This window comes from Asterias amurensis, chromosome 3, assembly GCF_032118995.1.
Source record: "Asterias amurensis chromosome 3, ASM3211899v1".
NCBI classification, from domain to species: Eukaryota; Metazoa; Echinodermata; class Asteroidea; order Forcipulatida; family Asteriidae; genus Asterias; species Asterias amurensis.
In genome coordinates this window covers 13470971-13494983 of record NC_092650.1, presented here as the reverse complement: position 1 = coordinate 13494983, position 24013 = coordinate 13470971, and the positions used below count along the sequence as shown (strand labels likewise).

Here is a 24013-nt window from a genome sequence, read left to right as displayed (position 1 = left end):
TCTGACTTTCAACTACGCAGGATTTGTTAATACAGTTCAAATAACAGTAATATGAATTACTTCTTACAAACAGATTGCATATTTGATGGTGTTGACCAAAAGCTCGATGCGCAGCAAACTCACATGCCTCTCCTGTCCGCCATTTTGAGAGTCAAAATATACACATAGGAAGTGACGCCCAAAAATGGAAGATATGGTAAATGCGCACTCAGTTTAATAATAAACACTCAGTTCAACACTGATTTCTGGGAAATATTCTGATCAATGAGATTTTAAAAGTGAACATGAAAATGCCCTTGATAGTTTGTTTCACCATTTGAATCTATCTACATGTAGCTTTGATAATCCCTTGATTTAATATTTGGCAAAATAACTCTTTAACTTTACAAGAAATGATTAGTCTGACAAGATGTTAAAAGACCTAAAACTTAAAATTGTACATAAAATAATCTTGATGTGCTTTCTCATCGTTGAATGCCAACAAAAGATACATGCAGACCAAGTTAGTCTTATTATATTTAAATAAATTGTACAATAAAACTTAATTAAGTAGACTGGCTAGACTGATTTTAAAAATAAATTAATTCAAATATGGAGGGTTAAAACAAGATAACATTGCAATTACCATTGGTGTATCTTTCCCAATTAAACAATATAGAAATAAAAAGACAAGTAATGGGGAATGAGTAAATGAAAACACATGATCTTTTGGATATTTGATGAGGAAAATTTGTCTCTTGGAAATATTTTCTTGAAAATTTCATTTGCATAATATCTGGAGCAGTGATTGACGTGAGTTGGACCCAAAGTAATTGCTCTGCTTAGCGTGGATTTCAGCGCTTACAGTCCATAGAATTTAGTGCTTTACAGCTGCTGTAAGAGCAGAATTGTGCAGTAAGCATTTATAACTATGAAATTGGACCTAGGTGGTTTGTTCAATCTGAACTTATTACCAGCATTTACTATTTTTATGTTACAATGTGACTTTGGAGACATTGCCAGTATGTACTCAACAACAACAGCTTTACCACAGCTAATGCTAGCATTGTTACACTGCTGCCTCTATGCTGTAATATGTTTCACTTAATAGTCTGGTTACATTGGCTTTGGCTCCACCAGCAACTTCTAAATCATGCACTTTCCAAAGTCAACAAAACTACAACGAGTCATGGATCAAGACATTTTCAGTGTTTTTCATTCATTTAAATTTAAACCCAGTCAGTTTCCATTGAGTTAAATTTTTAGTTCATTTGTTATTTAATAACTACAAACTTTTACATGACATATATGAACAGCAGTACAGCACCAACTTCCCTTAACCTTAGCGTATCGTTAAGAGAAGGGGTTCGGACAGTGTTATCTTGTAGTGTTGGCTGCAGACTGCACCACAGCACCGTGGAAACTGTTACATGGTGCAATGTAAACAAATGGGGCTTGTACTTCAAACATAGCTTGTAGAAAAACCAATGAGCATTTTGAGACGCCCTGGGATATGATATAAGGCGCTTTAAAAAGAAATACGTATTACTAATTTTATTTTTACATCCAGTTAGTCATTCAGATCTCAAGAGCACCTAAAAATGTTTGAATACACCAATTGGACAAGTACCATCAATTTTTATACAAAGTAAAGACAGCAAAACAAGTAACTAGGCTGTTGTAAAAGCAACTATATTTTTAAAATTGTCACTCATATTCTATAAATGAAAAACAGAAAATACCAGTAGACGGAAAATTTTATTACAGGGATTTTGACACCTTGTTTGTTACAATCGGTCGAGTATTGTTGTTGCGGTCGGTGCTTACAGGTAAAAAGTGCCCATTTCCATTGTTGCAGTAACTCCCATTGGCATGATTGATCTCTCTTCTGATTCAGCGTGAAGCTAATAGCGGGAATTTTGAAAAGCGGTTCTTGTCAATAGGAATTACTGCAACAATGGAAATGGGCACTTTTCACCTGTAAGCAGATACCGCGACAACAATACTCGACCGATTGACGTAATCAAATTGTCTGTCTCCTGGTGTTTTCATTTTTAAAATATGAGTAACAATTTTAAAATCATAGGTGCTTTTACAACAGCCGACTTTCTTTTGTTGCTGTCTTTAGATTAGTAGCATTACAAAAATCCAGACCAGCTGTGATGAATTCTACAGCTTTCTCTCTCTGCCTATAACAGACACGGTGCAACCATGACGACTTTTCTTCTTTCATTTACAAATGACCCCCCCCCCCCCCTTAAAAACAGACAAGAGTTCGCACGCAAAACTTTCCTTCAAAAAATACATTTTTTTTGTACAATCACTCCAAAATTGTCTGTAAAAATTTGTGATCTAAAAATATTCTCCCACCTCGTGAGCACTTCCAGTGATGATGCACTTGTAATCTTGATTGTTATACAGTTTCACATCCGTAGAATACGTAAACCTTGTTACTTATTCCTTGGCATACATCCCTCGGTAAGAAATCTTGGTTGAAATCATCACAAATCACGGCGCACATCAAATTCTCACTTAAGTCGAAAGTACCAATCAGTTGGGGAAACATCAATCAGCAATAAGCGTTTCACACATTTCACACTTAAACGCAACCAGTTTGTCCGTTGGGAAAATATTCATGCCATCCTGAAGAAGTCAAACATGACCAGCGCCCTCATGAGGTCATACATCGAGTGAACTTGGATTTACTGGCGTCATCGCCGTGACCAGTTGCTGAGTCCACATCCATGTCCTTTGTCATCAGATCATCCATGTCCAGATAGTGTGCTATTGTGAACGGAGACTTGATGTCGCCGTCTATTAAGACATTGACGATGGCCTTCCACTTGTCAAACTGAATGCATGAACTCTGCCAAAGGAAAAGGTAAACAGAAGACGTTATCTTAGTACGAGTAAACATGCAGGTACGACCAAGTGGAAGTCTCTTTAGGGAGGAAGTGTTGGCCCTCGGGAAAATAGCCGTTAAAATGGTCAGTATAGGGAGCTAAGCTCAGCTTATCCTGTTTCTGTAACAGCAAGCCAAGCCTAACTACCAGTTCATCTCCAAGGCAGTACTTAAAGACACAGGACACTATTGGTAATTACTCAAAATAATTATTAGCATAAAACCTCACTTTATAACGAGTAATGGGGAGAGGTTGATAGTATAAAACATTGTGAGAAACGGCTCCCTCTGAAGTGACGTAGTTATTGAGAAAGAAGTAATTTTCCACGATTTTGATTTCAGGACCTCAGAATTAGATTTTGAGGTCTCGAAATCAAGCATCTGAAAGCATTACGTGTGATAAGGGTGTTTTTTCTTTCATTATTATCTCGCAAACTCCCTGACCGATTGAGCTCAAATGTTCACAGGTTTGCTATTGTATGCATACGATGAGATACACCAAGTGAGAAGACTGGTCTATGACAATTACCAATAGTGTCCAGTGTCTTTAAGTTACCATGTTTCAATTTAGGGGATGAACAAAGGAAAAATTATCTTTCCCCAAGTCCTGTGAAAAAATATCACAGTCATGTTACTCGGGCGCTAGCACACATCGGTGTATGGGTTAAAAACCAAAATTAATATTATTTATCCCCAATGCAAATTTAAATCTCTTATAAAAATGTATTTATTTCACTGAGTAATTATAGAAAAGGAGTGTTCAGCTTGACTAACCTTTTCCAGTTGTGTAGAGTCCTTGTCTTTATGTAGGTAGTGATCCCTCCAGAAAAACACAAGCTCTCTAAAACAAAATCAAACAAATGCGTTACACAACACATCGGACCACAGGGGTCGAAATTAAGTGTATTTCAATGGTAGTCAGCAGGGCTAGTGACCAATAATTTTTAGTAGCCCTGATTAGATTTTGGTAGCCCGAAAGACACATTATGTCTCGCGTCACGGCTCAAACTTTACAATACACCAATAACATAGTTCTTTATTGTTTGTGATGATGATTTTTGCATTATTTTTCCACTAGCCCGTTGGGCTATCAAACTGAAAAAATGAGTAGCCCGGCTGTTAATCTGGTAGTCCCGGGCTAGCGGGCTAGTGGCAATTTCGACCCCTGGACCAACGGCTTTACGTCCCATCCAAAGGACGAAGCAATGGTTAAGTGTCTTGCTTAAAGGAACACGTTGCCTTGGATCGGACGAGTTGGTCAAAACAAAAGCGTTTGCAACCGTTTTTTATAAAATGCATATGGTTGGAAAGATGTTTTAAAAGTAGAATACAATGATCCACACAAGTTTGCCTCGAAATTGCGTGGTTTTCCTTCTACTGTGCGAACTAACATGGTCGGCCATTTATGGGAGTCAAAATTTTGACCCCCATAAATGGCCGACGTGTTAGTCGACGAGGTAAAAGGAAAACCACGCAATTTCGAGGCATGTTTGTGTGGATCATTGTATTCTACTTTTACAACATCTTTCTACCCATATGCATTTTATAAAAAACGGTTACAAACGCTTTTCAAAGACCAACTCGACCGATCCAAGGCAACGTGTTCCTTTAAGGACACAAGTGTCGCGGCTTGGGATTCGAAACCCACACTTCGTTCATTTAAGGAGAAATGTAGAACTTGACGTAGAACCCTAACAGTCCCTGTTTACACTTGATCTAGAAAGTTGGATCAGACCCGGTTCTTCAATTCAATTCAATTCAAAAATGGTTAATTAAAACATGTCTCGCAGTTAAAAACTAAATAGCACATGTCAACATCATGTTTAAAAAAAATACATCAAATAGATATTAACAAAGAAAAGGATCCTGCAATGGGAATGAACAGCTTAGTGTAAACGCAAACAAAGCAGGATCAGACCCGGTTTAAGATCCTGCAGATTCAATCCACCTTTTTGATTCCTATGTTTTAGTCCGAAGACTAAGCAAGTCAAGTTTAAAGATACAAAGTAGTGGATGTAGACCAACCTGAAGTTCTGTAGTAAGAAGCCTGGTTTGAGTTGACTCTGCTCTTCATGTCTAAGATCAGATAGATACTCAGGTAACTCACAAGAACTCTCGGCAAACATGAGGAAGATGATGGTAGTATTCAGACAGCTCACGTTCTCCTGTCAAGGGGGAACAACAACATCATGATTACAAAGGTCATACTCAGTAGGAGGAAAGTCTATGTTTCGTTAATAAAAATAAAAATATTAATTTTAACAACGCCAGGTATTTTTATAGCGCTCTAACTAACAAAGGAAAGTACCACAGCGCTGTACACACAATAACAATAAGCAAAGATAAACAAACATAGTATAAGCAAACAAATCAATTGAACAAAAGTATTCTAAGAGCTTTTTTGAAGACTGTTAGTGAGCTATAGAGTGGCGGATACTGTATGGTAAATCAATCCAGAGTTTGGGGGCAGCAGCGTGCAAGCTTTTTTCCCCAGTAGTGGTGCGTGTTTTGGGGATGGCAAGTAGTCTGGTGTCAGAAGATGACCCGAGGTATCTATGAGAATAGAATAATTTTATAGAATAGAATAGATTAATTTCCGTTAGGTATGAGTGCGCAGAGGCGGTATTGGGACAATTGAAGACCAGGGTAAGTATTTTAATGTTGATCCGGTTTGAGACTGTCAGCCAGTGAAGATCGCGAAGAATGGGAGAGACTCAGTTTAGCCACACAATTTGGAGCTGTTAATGTTGTTTGGCTTAAACAAGAGGTAAATCAAATGTCATTCTCAGCAGAGAAATTATAAATAACATTAATGTTTGGTTTTAAGATGATAATGATAACAAGAGGTCGTTCAAAGCTCAGCAGAGGAAGCCTAAGTTAAGTTAATGTTTAGTTTAACAAGATTATTGGAGCAAGAGGTCGTTCAAAGGTCGTTTCTAGGAAGTGGAAGTCTAAATTAATATTAAGTTTTAACAAGATGATTGGAACAAGAGGTCGTTCAAAGGGCATTTCTAGGATGTGGAAGTCTATGATACATTAATGATGTTTGGATTCAACGAGATGATATCAAAAGGTCGTGCAGAAGAACAAAAGCAAAAACAACAATAACAAACAATTTAGCAAATGTTGCATCAAAGCAAAAATAGCAAAGCGCAACTACACATTGTTTATCTAACTAGTACCTACTAAGTACTCTGCCATACGTACCTGAGTTAAAATCTCAACATTGACTGTGTTGATAAGCTTAATAAGGAACTATTACCTACTAAGTAGCCTTCCATACGTACCTGAGTTAAGATCTCAACATTGACTGTGTTGATAAGCTTAATAAGGAACTATTACCTACTAAGTAGCCTTCCATACGTACCTGAGTTAAGATCTCAACATTGACTGTGTTGATAAGCTTAATAAGGAACTATTACCTACTAAGTAGCCTTCCATACGTACCTGAGTTAAGATCTCAACATTGACCGTGTTGATAAGCTTAATAAGGAACTTCACTCGCACAGGTCTCTTGCGTACAAACTGAAGAAGGCGACAACTTCTCATCGCATACTCTGTAAACACAATTCAACACAAACGTTAGTTTCGAACCCCAAAGTCTCTAGAAAGCACAAACTAGACTCTTCCAAAAATCTATGACCCCTTTAAAAAATTGTAGCAGAACATTTGACGTGGATGACCAAAGTGATGTACTCACTTGGTAAGCACTTTCCAGTACTGCTGTCCAACAAAGACTTATATGCTCGCATATGCATAACACCTGCCACAACAACCCTGCTGATAAGTCGTCTTCGTTAAACTAGCCACGCTCTACGGAGACCTGAGGTGCCTCTCGCTACCTTCCTCAAACCAGCCACCTTTCGGACAGGGTGGAAGCCTCCGCTGCACCTACATATCACAGCTTATAGACGACCTCAACGCCATCGGCCCACAACACGAGCAAGCTGTTCAAGCTGGATCGGCCTGGATGGCAGAGACGAATTTCTAACATTAGACATACCAGTGGTCACAATGTCTCGAGCCGAGTTTGGCCCAAGTAGTGCCAACTATCTATATTATATATACTCACCATAGTTATCTGGTTGCTCCTTCTGGAAGTGATCAAGGGTCAGTATTAGACATCTTATAAACATGTTAGAGTCAACGATGTTGTCTGATACCAACTTCAAGAAAGACTCCATCTGAAATCAAAAGGAAATGTATCACACTTAACTATGCATTTCTTAGTGGTTAATAGATGTTAAATTTACAAAGGGGACAAAGTATATTCATTTTGGTTTTACCCATATTACAAATAATAATTAATGGCCTGACGTTTCGACCCCAGCAGAGTCTTCTCCAAGGCTAAAGAATGCATTTCTTACAGAAGACCTTAAGCAAACTTAAATTCTGTGCTGCTTTTTAATGGAATGTATTTGAGCAGAAGTAGATCTTTGATAAACCAAGTTGACTTTGTTGATTTTGCACATAATTTCAAAGGGTCTTTTTTGTTTGTTATGTTAGAGGAAATTGAAACGAAGAGAAAAGCTTCTGAACCTCAAGCAAAGGTTTTGACAAAAGAGTGGGACTGCCAACATTAGAGCTAGAGATAGCTCAGTTGGTAATCCCTGTATCTCTTAAAGATGCTATGTCAGATTTTTGGCCCTAAACATTAAAAAATATATTTTTTGAGTGAATGGCATTTAAAGAGTATCACCCGCTCTAACAGAAAAAAAAATAACTTTTACTTTTAACGGTCAGGAACCATGACAAAAATTTAATGTTTCTTATAAAACACATAAGAATTGGTCACGTGATATATTGTCGGGATCCCGACAAAAACTAATTTTGAGCACTTTATTTTACTTCTACTAATAATTGGGGGACTTTTTCGAGCAATGGCTCAAATGAGAGCTTGTAACTTTCTCGACCCCCCCATCAAATTACCTATTGAATTTTAAATCAAAATTTTGGGGTAAAATCGGCCAAAAAATCTGACATAGCATCTTTAACAAAACCTCTACTGTCACAAGCAAATGGCAACTTCTTTTGCTAGAACTTTTTTACCTTCTACATTTCTGTCAAATATCAGAAGTAGTAATGTTCTGATATGTGCTGCCTGTAGTCTCAACAAATCTGGACAATTCCAATTAAATTTTGAACAGTTGGCAGATATGCAAACAAAGTCAGTGAAGTGGGAAGTTTGTCTGACCTTTTCTTCTGTCTCGATGAACTTGTTAAACCTCTTGAAGGCAACATGGTTGAACTTCATCAGCTCAGCCAGCAAGTCAAAGTTACTCTGTAGGACTTCTTTAGATTTGGTTCCTGTACTGATGACGTTGGTCAGTATGACCTCTAGGAGACCCTTCCTTAGCAGGAAGGTCTGATCTGTGAAGGACGTCTTGCCACGAAGGAAGCTCTCGACAGACCTCGACATCCAGAATCTGGACAAGAAAAGTTTGCGTTTCGGTTGAAATTGCAGTTTGTCAAAAAAGGGAAGGGAAGAGCCAGGTACAGCCGCCTGGCCCTTCCATAGCATACAGCCCAAATCAACAATTTTTTGTGTGTGTATAAGATCATTTCTTGGTAAATTGAGAAAGATTTTTAAATTTAAAGGGTTCAAAGGCATACTATGTTTGGATGTTAATCTGACATGCCTTATCTCAGCCTCTTTCTATACTTCGTCCCGTTTTATGACAAAACAGCTGATCTCCATGCTTGCTTTTCTCAAAATGTAATTTTTTGAGTTAGGCTGTTTTGGGAGGAAGGGCAGAGCGAGACTTTGTCCAGTGTTTTTCAATTTTCAATTCCACAGCTGATAGGACAAGAATGAGGAAATGAGGTACTTAGCTGGAAAAAATTACTATGCCGATGTCATAGGAGATTTTGATTCCTGGGGCATTGCCCAGACCTCTGGTTAGGCTCCGTCTCTGGGCTCTATTTGATATTAGAAACACAGTGCAAAATGTTCACCGCTTTACATTTTATGAGCCTATAGTAGCCCTTACAGTATTTTCCTTTGTCCTGTTGCGGCCATTTTGTAAGTCGACAAAACAGCATCGCCTAGCGCTCAATAAACACAAACTCCAACGTGTTCTTCATGTTCAATGCGCGTACAGAATGGTGCGCGTACAGAATGGTGCGCGTGTCTCCTTGCGGTCCCGTCGTGTTTGGGCAAGCAGCATCACCAGTGCGCCCTCTAGTTCTTATATACAACTCTATGACCCCATATGACATATTAACATGACCTGGAGGAAGTTGAGACACATGAGGGCGCTATTACACAGGGATGAACTGGGCTTTAGTATAAACAGGGCTTAAGTGTAAATATAACGATGTGTCATGAAAGTAACATTTCCCTTAGAGGCAGTGGACACTATTGGTAATTACTCAAAATTTTTATTAGCATAAAACCTTACTTGAAAACGAGTAATGGGAAGAGATTGGTAGTACAAAACATTGTGAGAAACGGCTCCCTCTGAAGTGACGTAGTTTTTGAGAAAGAAGTATTTTTCCACGAGTTTGATTTCGAGACCTCAAGTTTAGAATTTGAGGTCTCAAAATCAAGCATCTGAAAGCACACCAACTTCGTGTGACAAAGGTGTTTTTTCTTCCATTATTATCTCGCAACTCTGACAACCAATCGGGCTCAAATTTTCACAGGTTTGTCATTTTATGCTCATGTTGAGACACAGCAAGTGAGAAGAATGGGCTTTGAGAATTACCATTAGTGTCCACTGGCTTTAAAGGCAGTGGACACTATTGGTAATTACTCAAAATAATTATCAGCATAAAACCTCGCTTGGTCACGAGTAATGGGGAGAGGTTGATGGTATAAAACATTGTGAATAACGGCTCCCTCTGAAGTGACGTAGTTTTCAAGAAAGAGGTTATTTTCCACCGGTTTGATTTCGAGACCTCAAGTTTAGAACTTGAGGTCTCAAAATCAACCATCTGAAAGCACACAACTTCGTGTGACAAGGGTGTTTTTTTCTTCCATTAATATCTCGCAACTCTGACAACCAATCGGGCACAAATTTTCACAGGTTTGTCATTTTATGCTCATGTTGAGACACAGCAAGTGAGAAGACTGGGCTTTGACAACTACCAATAGTGTCCACTGGCTTTAAGTGAGAGCTATTTACAAAGACTACATATTTCTACCTGAATGGCGATTCTGCTGGTTCTTTCTTTAGTACATCCACTAGTTTAGACAGGATTCCCTTCTGGCCTGTACATAGCAGAGATCTGTCAAAGCATAACAATGAAACAGTGCATTAAGTGGAAGAACATTAAGTGGAGACATTTTCCGTCTCTCTGTGGTGTCCCGTAGTACGCAGCTCCAGGGAGGGATTTCACAAAGAGTTTAAGACTAGTCTTATCTTGCTACCTTATGTTTGGATATTAAAACCAGATAACGTATTGGTCTAGCACCCTGGCCTACCTGTCAATATCTTTGACTGCATCTAACGGTGGCATGTTTGGATATTCTAGCAAGATAACGTATTGGTCTAGCACCCTGACTAACCTATCTATACCTCTAAATGCACCTAGTGGTGGTATAGCAGCAAGTCTGGATAATCTAGCAAGATTGATCTAGCACCCCGACTTACCTGTCAATATATTTGACTGCATCTAACGGTGGTATATCGGCAAGTTTGGATATTCTAGCAAGATAACATGTTGTTCTAGCACCCCGACTTACCTGTCAATATCTCTGACTGCATCTAACGGTGGTATAACGGCAAGTTTGGATATTCTAGCAAGATAACATGTTGTTCTAGCACCCCGACTTACCTGTCAATATATTTGACTGCATCTAACGGTGGTATATCGGCAAGTTTGGATATTCTAGCAAGATAACATGTTGTTCTAGCACCCCAACTTACCTGTCAATATCTCTGACTACATCAAACGGTGGTATAACGGCAAGTTTGGATATTCTAGCAAGATAACCCGTTGTTCTAGCACCCTGACTTACCTGTCAATATCTCTGACTGCATCTAAGGGCCTTGTCAGACGAGGCAATTTTTACAGGCAACTAGGAGGCAACCAGCTGCAGCGCATACTATATGACCACTTTGGTAGCAAATGGGTCATGTTTCAAACATTGTCTTACGATCCACAAGAGAAATAAATGAACATTTAAATGTGAATGCTTTTTCTTAATGGAGATTGCCTGGAACTGGTTGCCTGTAAGTTGCCTCGTGTGACATGGCCCTAACTGTGGTATATCGGCATGTTTGGATATTCTAGCAAGATAACGTATTGGTCTAGCACCCTGACTTACCTGTCAATATCCTTGACTGCATCTAACGGTGGTATGTCGGCATGTTTGGATATTCTATTCAGCTCATTGATTTCACCTCTTGTAAGGATAAGATACTTATTCCTGCAAAGGAAATAAAAAGTAAAATTATGACGTATGATAATGACAGAAGTAGCTTACATGTAATTACTCATAGTGTGCATGTCACACTCTAATATAACAATCTTCAAACTCTACTATACCACATCCAAAATTGAGCAATTATTATTTATCTGTGTTCTTGGAATCTCAGGAATTCTTTAGAGGATTTTAAGGAGGAGGGGGGGTACTCCTTTACAATAAGAAAAGGGTGTCTCAAAGTAAGGGACCTTTTTTTTCCTTCAAATTTCAAAAAACTAATGTGACAGATTTCATTTCAAGCAAAATTTCTGGTTGTGAAGCAAAGGCCTCAGAGAAAAGGAAACTTAATCATTTACACTTGTCAAGAACCCCATGGAGAGAGAACAAAGAATGAAGTTCAAGTTTTAAATGTGGGAGGAAAAACCCCCAGAGCATTATCCCGGGTAACCCACGCAATCAAAATGGGACTGAAAAAGGCAAGGAAAGCTACCACTACGCCAACTCACCCGCCCTTAAATGTTTTTTGGGGTTGAACAAAGAATTGACTAGAGTGGGATTCGAACCAACGACCTCCGGATTAACATGCCGGCGGTCTACCAACTGAGCTATCTAGCCCCGTTATTGGCGGTGTCCCTATTTTGTCAATATCTTTTTTCTGGGGGCTGCCAGTCAGAAGCCATACAACCGTTAACTGCCGTGTAGCCAAGGATCACACCCAAATTACGATACAACATGGGAAGCGGCAGCTAGGGGATCACCTTGAGGGGATGCGACTTTTTGTTTCAGATATCAATATAAACCACAAGGGAAACTGACTGGGTAAATTTGTAAATGATTTTGGGGTTATTAAATGAAAAAATCTGCAAGTGGTAGTTTAAAAATTTTGGTGGGTAAATCCAAGTAATTGTAAACTTACTCATTCTGGTCACAGAAGCTGTGCACTAGCCTCAAGAACTGCACCTTGAGTGCTACCTCAGGACTACAGTCACAGTTCTCATTATGACCATGTAGAGGTCGTGACCTCAAGTTACATCTCCAGATGACCTTATCAAACAGGAGATTCAGACCGGCCATCAACTTGAACTTGGACAGCATTTCATGAACCTTAAGAAGACAGAAATACCAAGAAATATAACTGGTTGGTAGAGTCGTAGTATAGACACTTTTCACAATGTGACCATCTTGATTTTACTTCATTCCAACCATAGAGTTATATATAAGAACTAGAGGCGCACTGGCCTATATACGCACCCCAGCATGCACGCAGGCGGCCATTTTCTAAGTTGACAAAACTGGCATCTCACAGCGTGTGTTTGTGTGGCCATTTTGTAAGTTGAACAAACAGCATCGCGTGAGCGTTCAAAAAAACAACCTCAAACGCGTATTTCTTATTCAACGCGCGTGCAGAATGACGCGTTTGTCATCTTGCAGTCCCATGGCGTTTGTGCACGAAGCTTCACTCGTGCGCCCTCTAGTTCTTAACTCTATGATTCCAACTCATTGTAACCAAACTGAGGCTGGACGAAATAATAGTCTGGTGCCATGTTTGCGCAACGGTTAATGGAAACAGGGAACATGACCAAGATGGTGACAGCGTGATAAAGGTCTATAACAGGAGTGCAGACCCTAGGCACACAATAATTTCTTGTGGCATATTCCACAGTTAAACACGTTACATTTACCACAAACGCAGGCCCAGGATTTTACCTTCCACAGGGCACTTCCAATGGAAAATCTTAAAGTCTATGGGCATCTTTCGAAGGGGCATTAAGGCCAGTGGCCTTGTGTGTAATTCTAGGCCTGCAATTACACAAAATATGTTCTCTGAACGTTTGTCACTTGAGTGATATGTTGAAATTTATTCTTCAAAATAGCAAATTCTAACACATCAAGCCCCCCAAAAATAGAATTTAGTTGCATCATTATATAAGTTGAATCATTAAATCATTGAATAGTACAGTTGCATCATTGAAGAAACGAAGAAGAAAAAAAGATCAATAAAAAAAATAAAAAACAGAAAACCAGGTTTCTAATACCTATGGTCATTGTAATAGCCGATCTTATCAATGTACCTTTGTTCGCTGTTTACCAGTGAGCAGCAGACAGAGCACATACAGTACTTCAACCTTGTACACCAGCTCATGCATTGTCCTCAAGGACTGAGGTATAGGCGCTGACAGGTCATGGAGAGGTAGATTGAGGTACACCCCATCATCGTTGGACACCTCGGCAAGGGCGTCAAAGGCTAACGAGCTATCTAGCCACGTCACCCAGCCTGCAATCTCATTAAACAGGTTGGGCATGTTACCCGTGGATGCAGAGTCTAAAAAGAAAATAATAATAATAATAATAACCGTATTTATAAAGCGCTTTTTGCCAAAGGATACAAAGCGCCAGTTATTATAACTGCAAGGAGTGACGAATTTTTTAGATATAAGACCTAATCCTTAATCACCATGTTATGGTTTACAAGGTGCTGTGGCGCAATATGCTGCCATTCCAGCCAGGAACACAGGGGCGAGCCCCTTCTCTTTTCGATAAGTGCACTGGGTTCTTACACTTACTTTTATAAATGTTCACTTGGATGGGAAATCATCAGCAAAATCTATTCAAATAATATACATTCATAAATATCTAAGCCAGTTTATCCATTCTGATTGGTCGAGGGGGCTTCACGAGGGGTTGTTTGAACGGATGATATAACACCAGTAAAAAGTGTTGCAACATGGGCGTGACACGGGCGCTTGCACCTGTGATTATAAGAGATTTTCTTCATTCCTATTGGTCGAGAGCAACAACTGAAACAGACGCGCACACCATCTCCTTATAAGGAGTTGTTTACCCCGAGGGCCTTACCATTTCATAGCTGCAGGGGTGTTGTGTTGAAAGAAATCATTGAACAATTATAGTTTTGCATTTATTTTACCTTTTGATCAAAATGTTAAATGTTTTTTTACCGAAAAGGTATTCATGAATGGGAATCAAAGTGTGTTGAATCAGTTTAAAACTAGTAGTTTAAACACGCCGAGGCCTGGTTCTTGATAATTTACCTCGAATTCGTCTCGGTAAAATTATCAAGTCCAGGCCCCGGCGCGGGTTTAAAACACTAGTTGAAAACCTCTTCACCACACAGTGATTTCCTAATGCAATGCTGACTTATAATACTTGGGTCTCATATAGCGCTTTATTACACCCAATTGGAGTATCAAAGCATTTTTTTCGAGCAAGGTATGTTTTTGAAACGTATGAAACCTATTCCTTTATAATTTGCTGTGGCACAAAATGCTGCCGATCAGACCAAGCACACTTAGTCAAACCTTTTCTCTTATGATAAGTGCACTGGGGTTCTTTTACGTGCATTACACACCACACAGACCATACAGCTAAGGCCCCCATCCGAGGAACATATCAACACTCTGCTGATCAGAAACACCAGAGCTTTAGTCCAGTACACTTGACCACTCGGCCAGCACACGCCACAATGCAGCATTTTTGGGCTATAAAACCGACAATATCTCTATTCAAGAGAAATTAATTGCTGCAGCTGGGAAGCTAAGACATTCAAACTTGCTAACCAAAGTACTTACCAATTCTTTTGCAAGCAATTTTGACTAACTTCATGATGAAATTTGGAAGCTCAACGAGAAGTTCTAATGAAAATAAGAAAAACATTCACAATTTGATTTATTACTTGAGATATAGTTTTAAAGTTGCACAAAGCAATAGTTTTAAAGTTGCGGGAAAGCCTTGTGAATGTGATGCACTATACCTATAGCAACACACAAATAAGACCAATTGCAACCACTGTACTATGCCATTAGCAACCAATATACTACACATTTAACAACCAATGTACTACACCCATAGCAACCAACGTGCTACACTGTACCAACAAGTTTACTTTACCCACAACAGATAGTGAACCATACCCACAGCAACCATTGTACCATACCCGTAGCAATGTTAGACTCTGGTACCTAGACATGTAGGCACAATATTATATGTATGGTATATGGTGAGGGATCACCACGGAAGTCATAGTTTTAAAGGGTCCAATGTAACTTTTGTAGGACAAAAAACACAATGTCCACAGATTTACACTAAACTTACACTGTTTGAAGATAATGATAGTAGAAAGCTTCCCTGAAAATATTACGTGCTGAGGTGCTGTAGTTTTTGGGAAATGAGTAAAACAATGTCATGAAAAAAAATTCGTCGCATGAGACGAAAAATTATTTTAATCATTTACAAACGTTATTTCATGACATTGTTTTACACATTTCTCAAAAACTACAGCACATCAACAAGTAAAATTTAAAGGGAAGCTTTACAATGTTATTATCTCTAAACCCTGTAAGTTTAATGTGAATTCATGGCCATTTTGAAAAGGTACCCAAATCCTTTATGTATAGCACTCAAAGAAGTCAATATTCTTGTTAAGGTGCAATGGGAAGTTTCTCATACCTTGGTTTAAGTCCGAGACTGGTACCCCTGTCTTGTTGCGGTTGGCCTTGTCTTGAGCAACAAGATTGGGCTGTTCATCTCGGACGTCTGTATCGGAGACGGCAATGGACAGGACGCGACAGAAATTAGCTAGCTGCTCCTCGTCGAACCCAGTAACCAATGCTTCAAGGTTTGCTGCAGATTAAAATAAAAATAAAAATTAATCTTTGATAATAATCAGATTAAAGTCACCTGGAAATAGAACTGTTTTTCTTTCAAACATAAAAGTATATGCTTACGAACAATAAAACAATTTTTTTTAGTAATTGTTTGTCACGATTTATATGTTTAAAAAATATAAAAAGTTGTTTGGGGGCTGACTCCGCCTACCCCTTTTGTGACGTCAATCAAGGCAGACTTTGCCTGCAATGCGTATAGTAAACACACGTGCAAAGTACATGTACGTCCAAGTCGTGAGTTGGTACATTTCAAAAAGTGTTTTTCTGCATTCAGCAGCAATACACCTGGTCGGCATTGCCGGAAAAAAAAATTTTTTTTTTTTTTGAAACGTACAAACTCACGACTTGGTCCGTACATGTACTTTGCAATTGTGTTTACTCCACGCATTACAGGCAAAGTCTGCCTCGATTGACATCACGAACAGCGCCCTCTCGGGTCGGGGTCTACTCTTAAATTTGTAAATAACATAAGAACTGATTTTTTAAAACCTTAGTTAACTGTTTATTCACATTCCACTCATCAAAACACATATATTAGTGACAAAAGCTTTATTTTTAAAAAATACCACTTCCAGGTGACTTTAAGTAATCTTATCACAACTTCTTTTACAGGGATTAGAGTTTTTGACAAAAACATCTGAAACAATCTTGATGAGGTTTGTTGAAAAGATGACATTTACCCCTGGAAGAATAAGCCTTTCTCACACTACATGCAGGCTGATCCCAGGGGCATCCAAGGGGAAATAACAGCCCACCCTTTCACACTGGGATCGCTTAACCCCTAACCCGGCAAAAGGCGTACCCCTGGGAATATCCACCCGTGTTCCAGAGCAGGGGGTAAGCAGTTAAACCCTGTAACCACCCCCCCCCTAATTTTGAAACGTGTAACTGGACCTAGACAGGGACTGTGAGAAAGTGCCCCGTGGTAACCAAGGGGTGAAACAAAAATTCCTGGGCCTCCCCAGGTCTGTATACGACATGGATTAGAGATACTTGGGAAGGCAAAAGCAAAGGGTCATTGGGCAGGACAGTATAACTGATGGTTTAAATTTTGGTTTAATATTAATATAATGCCTGAACGCATAGATGCCTGAATGCCACAGACTGTCAGGTAATTTGTGTAAATAAGGGAAAGAAAATGAGTGGCAGCGAGTTCTTAAAAGGCCGTTTAAAACCGGCAGGGTCGTGGCCATGTGATCGGCTCGGGCCTTTATCGAACGTCCACAACCCTGCAAGGTTTAAGAAGAAGTCACTACTTTTTTATTCCCATTCAAAAATGCCCTTATGTTACAAAGCGAAATAATTTTGTGTGCGTAGGTCGGTGTGTTTATACCCGTGTACACACATATTACGTGCTGTTAGTAATAGCTATGAATTGCGTTCCACATGATTTAAACTTGCGTACATTGAGCGTGAGCGCCCAACACCGTGTCTTTATCAACCATGTAAAAGCCCCCACAAGACGCGCTCTCCACCAATAGGAATAGCGAAACTGTATGGAGTATTTATGAATGAACATTGAAACCCTAATAAAAATGGACGAGTTTTTCACAAGCGAAAGCAACGTACACATGAGACCAAAGTGGTCAAAAAAATATTTGAATATGTGGGAGACTTGCTCGGTCTAAAAAAAAATTGATTTGAAAATCACTTACGTATTTTACTGAGAGAAATCATGGTTTGTTTGACGCCAAGGATGTCTTCTAGTAGTGTGGCTGCTTTTAGAAAGCAAGATTTCTCTGCCATTAAGGTGAATAAATGGAAGATGAGGTCTTCTCTATCTGAGAGAGGCCCTGCAATGTCTGGACCCATCTGTAAACAGAGCAAAAATACATGATCAAAGGGACAAAGAGTAACTGGAATTCATGCTTGAAATCTCCCTTTATAATAAATGGAAGATGAGGTCTTCTCTATCGGAGAGAGGACCTGCAATGTCTGGCCAATCTGTAAACAAATCACAAGTATATAATCAAAGGAACACAGAGTAACTGGAATTGATGCTTAAAATCTCCCTTTATAATAAATGGAAGATGAGGTCTTCTCTATCGGAGAGAGGCCCTGCAATGTCTGGACCCATCTGTAAACAGAGCAAAAATACATGATCAAAGGGACAAAGAGTATCTGGAATCCATGCTTGAAATCTCCCTTTGTTTCTGTCTGTAATTTCTTCTTCTGGACCATGCTTGAAATCTCCCTTTATAATAAATGGAAGATGAGGTCTTCTCTATCGGAGAGCGGACCTGCAATGTCTGGCCAATCTGTAAACAAATCACAAGTATATAATCAAAGGAACACAGAGTAACTGGAATTGATGCTTAAAATCTCCCTTTATAATAAATGGAAGATGAGGTCTTCTCTATCGGAGAGAGGCCCTGCAATGTCTGGACCCATCTGTAAACAGAGCAAAAATACATGATCAAAGGGGCAAAGAGTTACTGGAATTCATGCTTGAAATCTCCCTTTATAATAAATGGAAGATGAGGTCTTCTCTATCGGAGAGAGGACCTGCAATGTCTGGCCAATCTGTAAACAAATCACATGTATATGATCAAAGGGACACAGAGTATCTGGAATCCATGCTTGAAATCTCCCTTTGTTTCTGTCTGTAATTTCTTCTTCTGGACCATCATCTTTTTGTTGTACAAACGAGGTTTAATACGAGAGATCAATAAGCTGGGACCATTGTTTATCACTGTACTCATACATGGGAGGTAAGTATAAGACTCCAGTGTGGCTTATAGTCAAGGGTTGGCCGCTTCACAGCGAGGACATCCCACATTTTCTCGAAAGAGAACCAAAACTCTTGGTGCATTTTATGAGACGGCTGGATGTCTTTACTTTGTTTGGTAACACATGTAGTTTCATTTTGGCATCAATATTTTCAACAACATAAAATATTCCGAAAGTTCAATCAAATAAAAACCCACAACGGCACGGTAAAAGTTGTTCAATATGAAGGTGAGTAGTTAGAAATGACTTCTTACTGGGGGCAAATCCAACAGAACCACGAGAAATAAAGATAATGGTAGAAGGGATGTTTACTTACACAGATACACATAAAATGCAGCACATCGAGTACGTGGTAGGATAACTTGGTTCTCACTTCAGCATGGGAAACATCTGGTGAACAAAATGAAGAAAATACTGAATTATGGTTTGCCCTTGACCCTTAAAGGCAGTGGACACTATTGGTAATAGTCAAAGACCAGTTTTCTCACTTGGTGTGTCTTAACATATGCATAAAATAACAAACCTGTGAAAATTTGAGCTCGATTGGAGTTGCAAAATAACTGTGAAAGAAAAAACACCCTTATCACACGAAGTTGTGTGCTTTCAGATGCTTGATTACGAGACCTCAAATTCTAAACTTAAGGTCTCGAAATCAAATTGGTAAAAAATTACTTCTTTCTCGAAAACTACTCCACTTCAGAGGGAGCCGTTTCTCACAATGTTTTATATTACCAACCTCTCCCCATTACTCGTTACCAAATTAAGGTTTTATGCTAATAATTATTTTTAGTAATTACCAATATTGTCAACTGCCTTTAATAGCGACCATTCATTTCTGTATAATCATCATAAAACACCAAGACATCGCTAATTTTGTTAATTTATTTAACAAAAATAAAATAAAACAGAACATTTTGAAAACATCGGAAAATTTCATGTATAACGGGTTATACACGATTTTTATAGACCAACTCGTCCGATCCAAGGCAATTTGTTCCTTTAAGAAAAGACTGATATATCAACAAGTGTGATATTAATGTAAGAATCCCTTAATATCTCCACCCCAGTAAATGTTCACATAACTCTCGGTGTGCAAAGTTACATTGATTCCAACTAAATTTTATTTCTACCTAGAGATCAATTTTTTTCCAGCATATTACAGCAAACAAAAGTATCTTGCGTTAGACCTCGTTGTTTTATGACAGATCAAATTCATTCCTATTCTCTAGTTTTCAATAAACACACCAAACATCTAACATGCAAAAATGTCATCAACTTAGGTGGCCTGTTTTCTGAGAGATGAGATAACAATGAATAATTCATGTCATGGTAATTTGTGTGCATTGACATGACAGCTGGGTTATTTTTTACTGCTATTCCTATCTGGATATTGTGTACAACAATTTGCAACGGGGTGACGCCACAAAAGAAGTGTCTGGCTTGTAAGTCCAGCCATTCCATGTTTAGCATAAAATTAGCATACCTGGTTGAATTGGCTTGCTGGCTGTTGGGTAATACTCGGACAGAAGCAGTAGTTGCACCATCACCTACAAAGTACAACAATAATTTCGAGTTATTTTGATTGCATACCAAGGATAAAAAATGGTATCCTTTAATAATCATTAGTTTTAAATAGCGCACCCACTATGGCGTGGCATGAACGAAAGACTGGACTCAAGTTCTGGTGTTTCTGTTCAGCAGAGTGTGGGTTTGAGTCCCTGTTGTAACACTTGCGTCCTAGAGCAAGACACTGAACCATTATTGATGCGTCCTTAGGATGGGACGTAAAGCCGTAGGTCCTGTGTATTGCGTAATGGACGTAAAAGAACCCAGTACAATTAACGAAAAGAGAAGGAGTTCACCCTGGTGTTCCTGGTTTGATTGGCAGCATATTGTGCCACATCAACTTGTAAATCAATGGTGGTATGTATAATGAATTGATCTCAAACTTCAAAATCGCAGTTCCACAATACCTTGCAGGAAAATACTGAATATTGAAGCACCTTGAACGTCACTGAGTGACGCATATGAGCAGACTGGATATGAGCATAACATGTATATAAGAAGCCACTATTTTTATCATTATTTGTCTATAACATACCACTGTATAGAATTGACACTAACAAAGGTCTTCACCAGAACGTCTAAATGACACACTATACTGAGTGCTGAAACAATGGGTACACATGTAAATGAAGTACAGAATGGTAGACTTTCAAAAAGTAAAATGGAAGAAATGTAAATAACAACAAGTATTTATGAACCGGGCAAGAACCAAATATCTTACACCTTAAGTGAAATCCACAGTTAACTTATACTGACCTCGACGCCTCCAAATAGATAAATGACCTCGGCGTGAATGACACGACTCTCTCTTGTCTGACCGCTCCTCTTTGGATATTCTTGAGAGCTGTCCGAGTTCAGAAGTTTCACAAGTAACTGAAGAGAGAAAATAACTATTATTTTCTGTGTTAATATCACAGGCATTCCTGTCGGTACTTCACATTGCCATTTACATCCGACGAACCATTTGTCAGTTTTGTGAAAATTTTTATAAATTTGAAGTGAACACTACATGTACCTACCTTGAGTTTTTCCATACAGGTTAAATACAGCTCCATGCTTGATTTTTGTTTATCAAGGAGGCTCCTAGTGCTCTCATATAAACCACTGATAATCACTGGTATCTGCTCTCCATCCTCCAGACCAAGTCGGTTGTCACAATCCAAGAGGATGCTTTTGGGAATCTAAAAAACAAAATGAAACAGTAGAAAGGTCAATGGTATGAAAGTCACACCTTAAAAAAGCAGGCCTGGAATTTCACGGAGGCCACGGCCTCCGTTGCCCTTGTCTTGGCCTTGGTGCCCTGTCAAAAATTCCCATAGATTTTCCAATGGAAGTGCCCTTTTCAAAATTAAAATGGCCTTGCCCTCTCAAAGATGAAATTCCAGGCCTGAAAAGAGTCAATATAAACTGTCGTCCATCTAGAGCTAGGACCAATGCGTCAACCCACTACCTTTTTAAAACACTTTTCTGTAGCTTCCAAAACTCCTGAGCCCAATTTCATAGAGCCACAATACTTAAGCTGAAGCCGAAAATATTGCTTTAATACAATCAGATACTAAGCAACAATGAGCAGGATACGAGTTATAAATTGTACATTAGACATGGTAGTTCAGCTGGTAACCTTATTATGACAAGCATAATTATGAGCTCAATCGATGAGCTGACCTGACCTGATGCTGCTCTGACACGGATTCCGGTTGTTCTAAAACCCCCTCGACGTCCGCCCCCAATCGATAAAAGTGTCCCATTTCCGAAAACATCGTTTTACGGCCGAGTAAGAATTATGTCCCTAATTTAGAACCTTGCTACAGTCACCGACCACCCGTATCTGGGCCTCACCTTCTCCACTAATATGTCATGGCAGAAAACACATCAACAAAATCACAACTCGTGCCAACAGAATGCTGGGCCTTGTTCGACGCAATCTTAGGAACTGCTCCATCAAAAGACGCCAGCAAGCTTATTTGTCACTCGTTAGACCCCACCTGGAATACTGCAGCCCTGTCTGGAATCCATACACCCAGAAAGACATAACCAAAATCAAAGCCACTCAACGACGTGCTGCCAGGTTCGTTTTACAGCTGTACCACCGCACTGAAAGCATGTCGGCCATGCTAAACACCTTGGAATGGGACACCTAGAAAGGCATCGCCAGGCAGCCAGCCTCGCCCTTCTCTACAAAATTTAGAACCAAACTAGTGCAGTCAATCCAGACCTATACCTCAACCCAGCAATCCCATGTAATACTAGATCATTCCACCCAAACAAATATCAGATCATCCCAGGTAGGATATAGTCATTCTCGAACTCATTTTCCCCAAGAACCGTCATCTGGTTGAACTGACTCCCTGGCAACATCATCACCTCCCCGTCAGTTGAGGTTTTCAGGGTAGTGGTGACTGCTAACCTTTAAGCAGCAACAAGTCTTTTTTACTTGCACCTTGTACAAACGCACCCCTGCACTGCTCATGGACAAGTAGTCCCTCGGCTTTACGTCCTGTCTTATGGACCCTACCGAGTATCCAAATAGATGAAGAAGCAGAACTCTCAGCGTGTGGTCCAAAGAACAGGCGACGCAACTTCCTTCCACGACTGGACTTGATTTCAAGTCTGAGACTGCGTTATTTCTCTGCGTCAGCCAAGCAGAATTGAGGCCACTTAGCATAAATGGACGTATTTACTCCACTTCCGCACGTCAGGTGCACAGCGATCATACTCTCTTTGGCCGTACGGTCAGGCGGTACAAGCAGTAGGCCCTTTGGCCTCGGGTGTGGGAGACTGACAACCCCAATCGTACTTGGGCGGTAAACGCAGGTTCTTAGTTGGGATATATTCTTATTCAAGCTCAGGGCGGCCAAGAGATATGCGTCGACATGACGCAATTTTTTTTCTGTACATCAAAATTGCCACAGGACCCGATCTCAGCCAATCAATTGTGTGTTGTGAGTGTGACTAATTTTAATTTTATGTAGGCCTACAGCATGTACAGGGGAACAAATGCACAAACTGCGAGCGAGCAGAAGTCACTCAAGCAAGGGGGTCGTGGGCATTTTAAAAGAACCCCTGTGACACATATATTGTACAGTGACATTCATATGCCTTGATATTGATATTGATACAGTGAATCAACTGAAATGGTGTACACACATTACACAACATTCATTCAACAAACAAGTCAGTTCTGCAACAGTTTTTGACAAAATACATGGACATGATCATGATGTTGATTGATGGAAGAGAGTTCACATCGTTTTCCCCCACATGGCAATCAGAAATGGTTATTCGTGGATTAATACCTCTGTAATACACCTGATGGGTGGCATTCCTCGTTGTGAATCACGGATCCGCTGGAAAATGTTTCCTCTTCCATTAGCAAGTCCTGTTTGATTTTTTACGGATGTTCTTTTGCGTTGGGAATTGACATTGATGAATTGTTGCGGGTTCTCCTCCGTTTTCCCCCTTTTTCGATCTCCCATGGTGACACTATAAATTACTCACAAGCGAGGCGATTTCGAATTATTAAAACTGCTGTTCCACACATTAAAAATGCAACATAAAATACTTAAATAATTTAAAACAGTTGATTAAAAACAGTGAACTTGTTCCGGGGTTCCACAAAGACATGCAACCCAATTTTATGATGGACATGAAAGATGGCTCCCTTTCCGTTCCTTATGGAAGACGCCCTCTGTAGTTCCAAATTAATTTCGCGCGAAATTTTGAGGATCAGTTTCAAAGTTTCAGGCTCGGACCGAAGGGGGCTTTAATTAAGATTAAAAGCCA

General features: G+C 39.5%; 1 protein-coding gene across 1 annotated transcript; it reads right to left on the bottom strand.

Moving 5' to 3' along the window:
- Nucleotides 1-303: 303 nt before the first annotated feature.
- On the bottom strand, nt 304-23888 carry LOC139935126 (short transient receptor potential channel 4-associated protein-like). The gene is made up of 18 exons (XM_071929595.1): nt 23527-23888; nt 21250-21411; nt 20987-21103; nt 20148-20211; nt 18981-19054; nt 17590-17746; nt 15717-15890; nt 14840-14902; nt 13325-13575; nt 12169-12356; nt 11154-11255; nt 10028-10111; nt 8076-8307; nt 6954-7065; nt 6329-6438; nt 4907-5046; nt 3656-3722; nt 304-2845 (listed from the first exon to the last, which is right to left on the bottom strand). Exons 1-18 carry the CDS (start codon nt 23704-23706, stop codon nt 2651-2653), a joined length of 2472 nt encoding a protein of 823 aa, XP_071785696.1. The 5' UTR covers nt 23707-23888; the 3' UTR covers nt 304-2650.
- Nucleotides 23889-24013: the final 125 nt, after the last annotated feature.

What these genes read in the sequence shown, in the direction of transcription:
- LOC139935126 (XM_071929595.1), bottom strand. Translation starts at nt 23,706, where the DNA reads ATGGGAGATCGAAAAAGGGGGAAAACGGAGGAGAACCCGCAACAATTC. An exon ending in CTGGTAAACAGCGAACAAAG is followed by an intron (nt 12,357 to 13,324) that starts GTACATTGATAA and finishes TGTCTTCTTAAG; the next exon opens with GTTCATGAAATGCTGTCCAA. An exon ending in AGCTTCTGTGACCAGAATGA is followed by an intron (nt 11,256 to 12,168) that starts GTAAGTTTACAA and finishes TTTCCTTTGCAG; the next exon opens with GAATAAGTATCTTATCCTTA.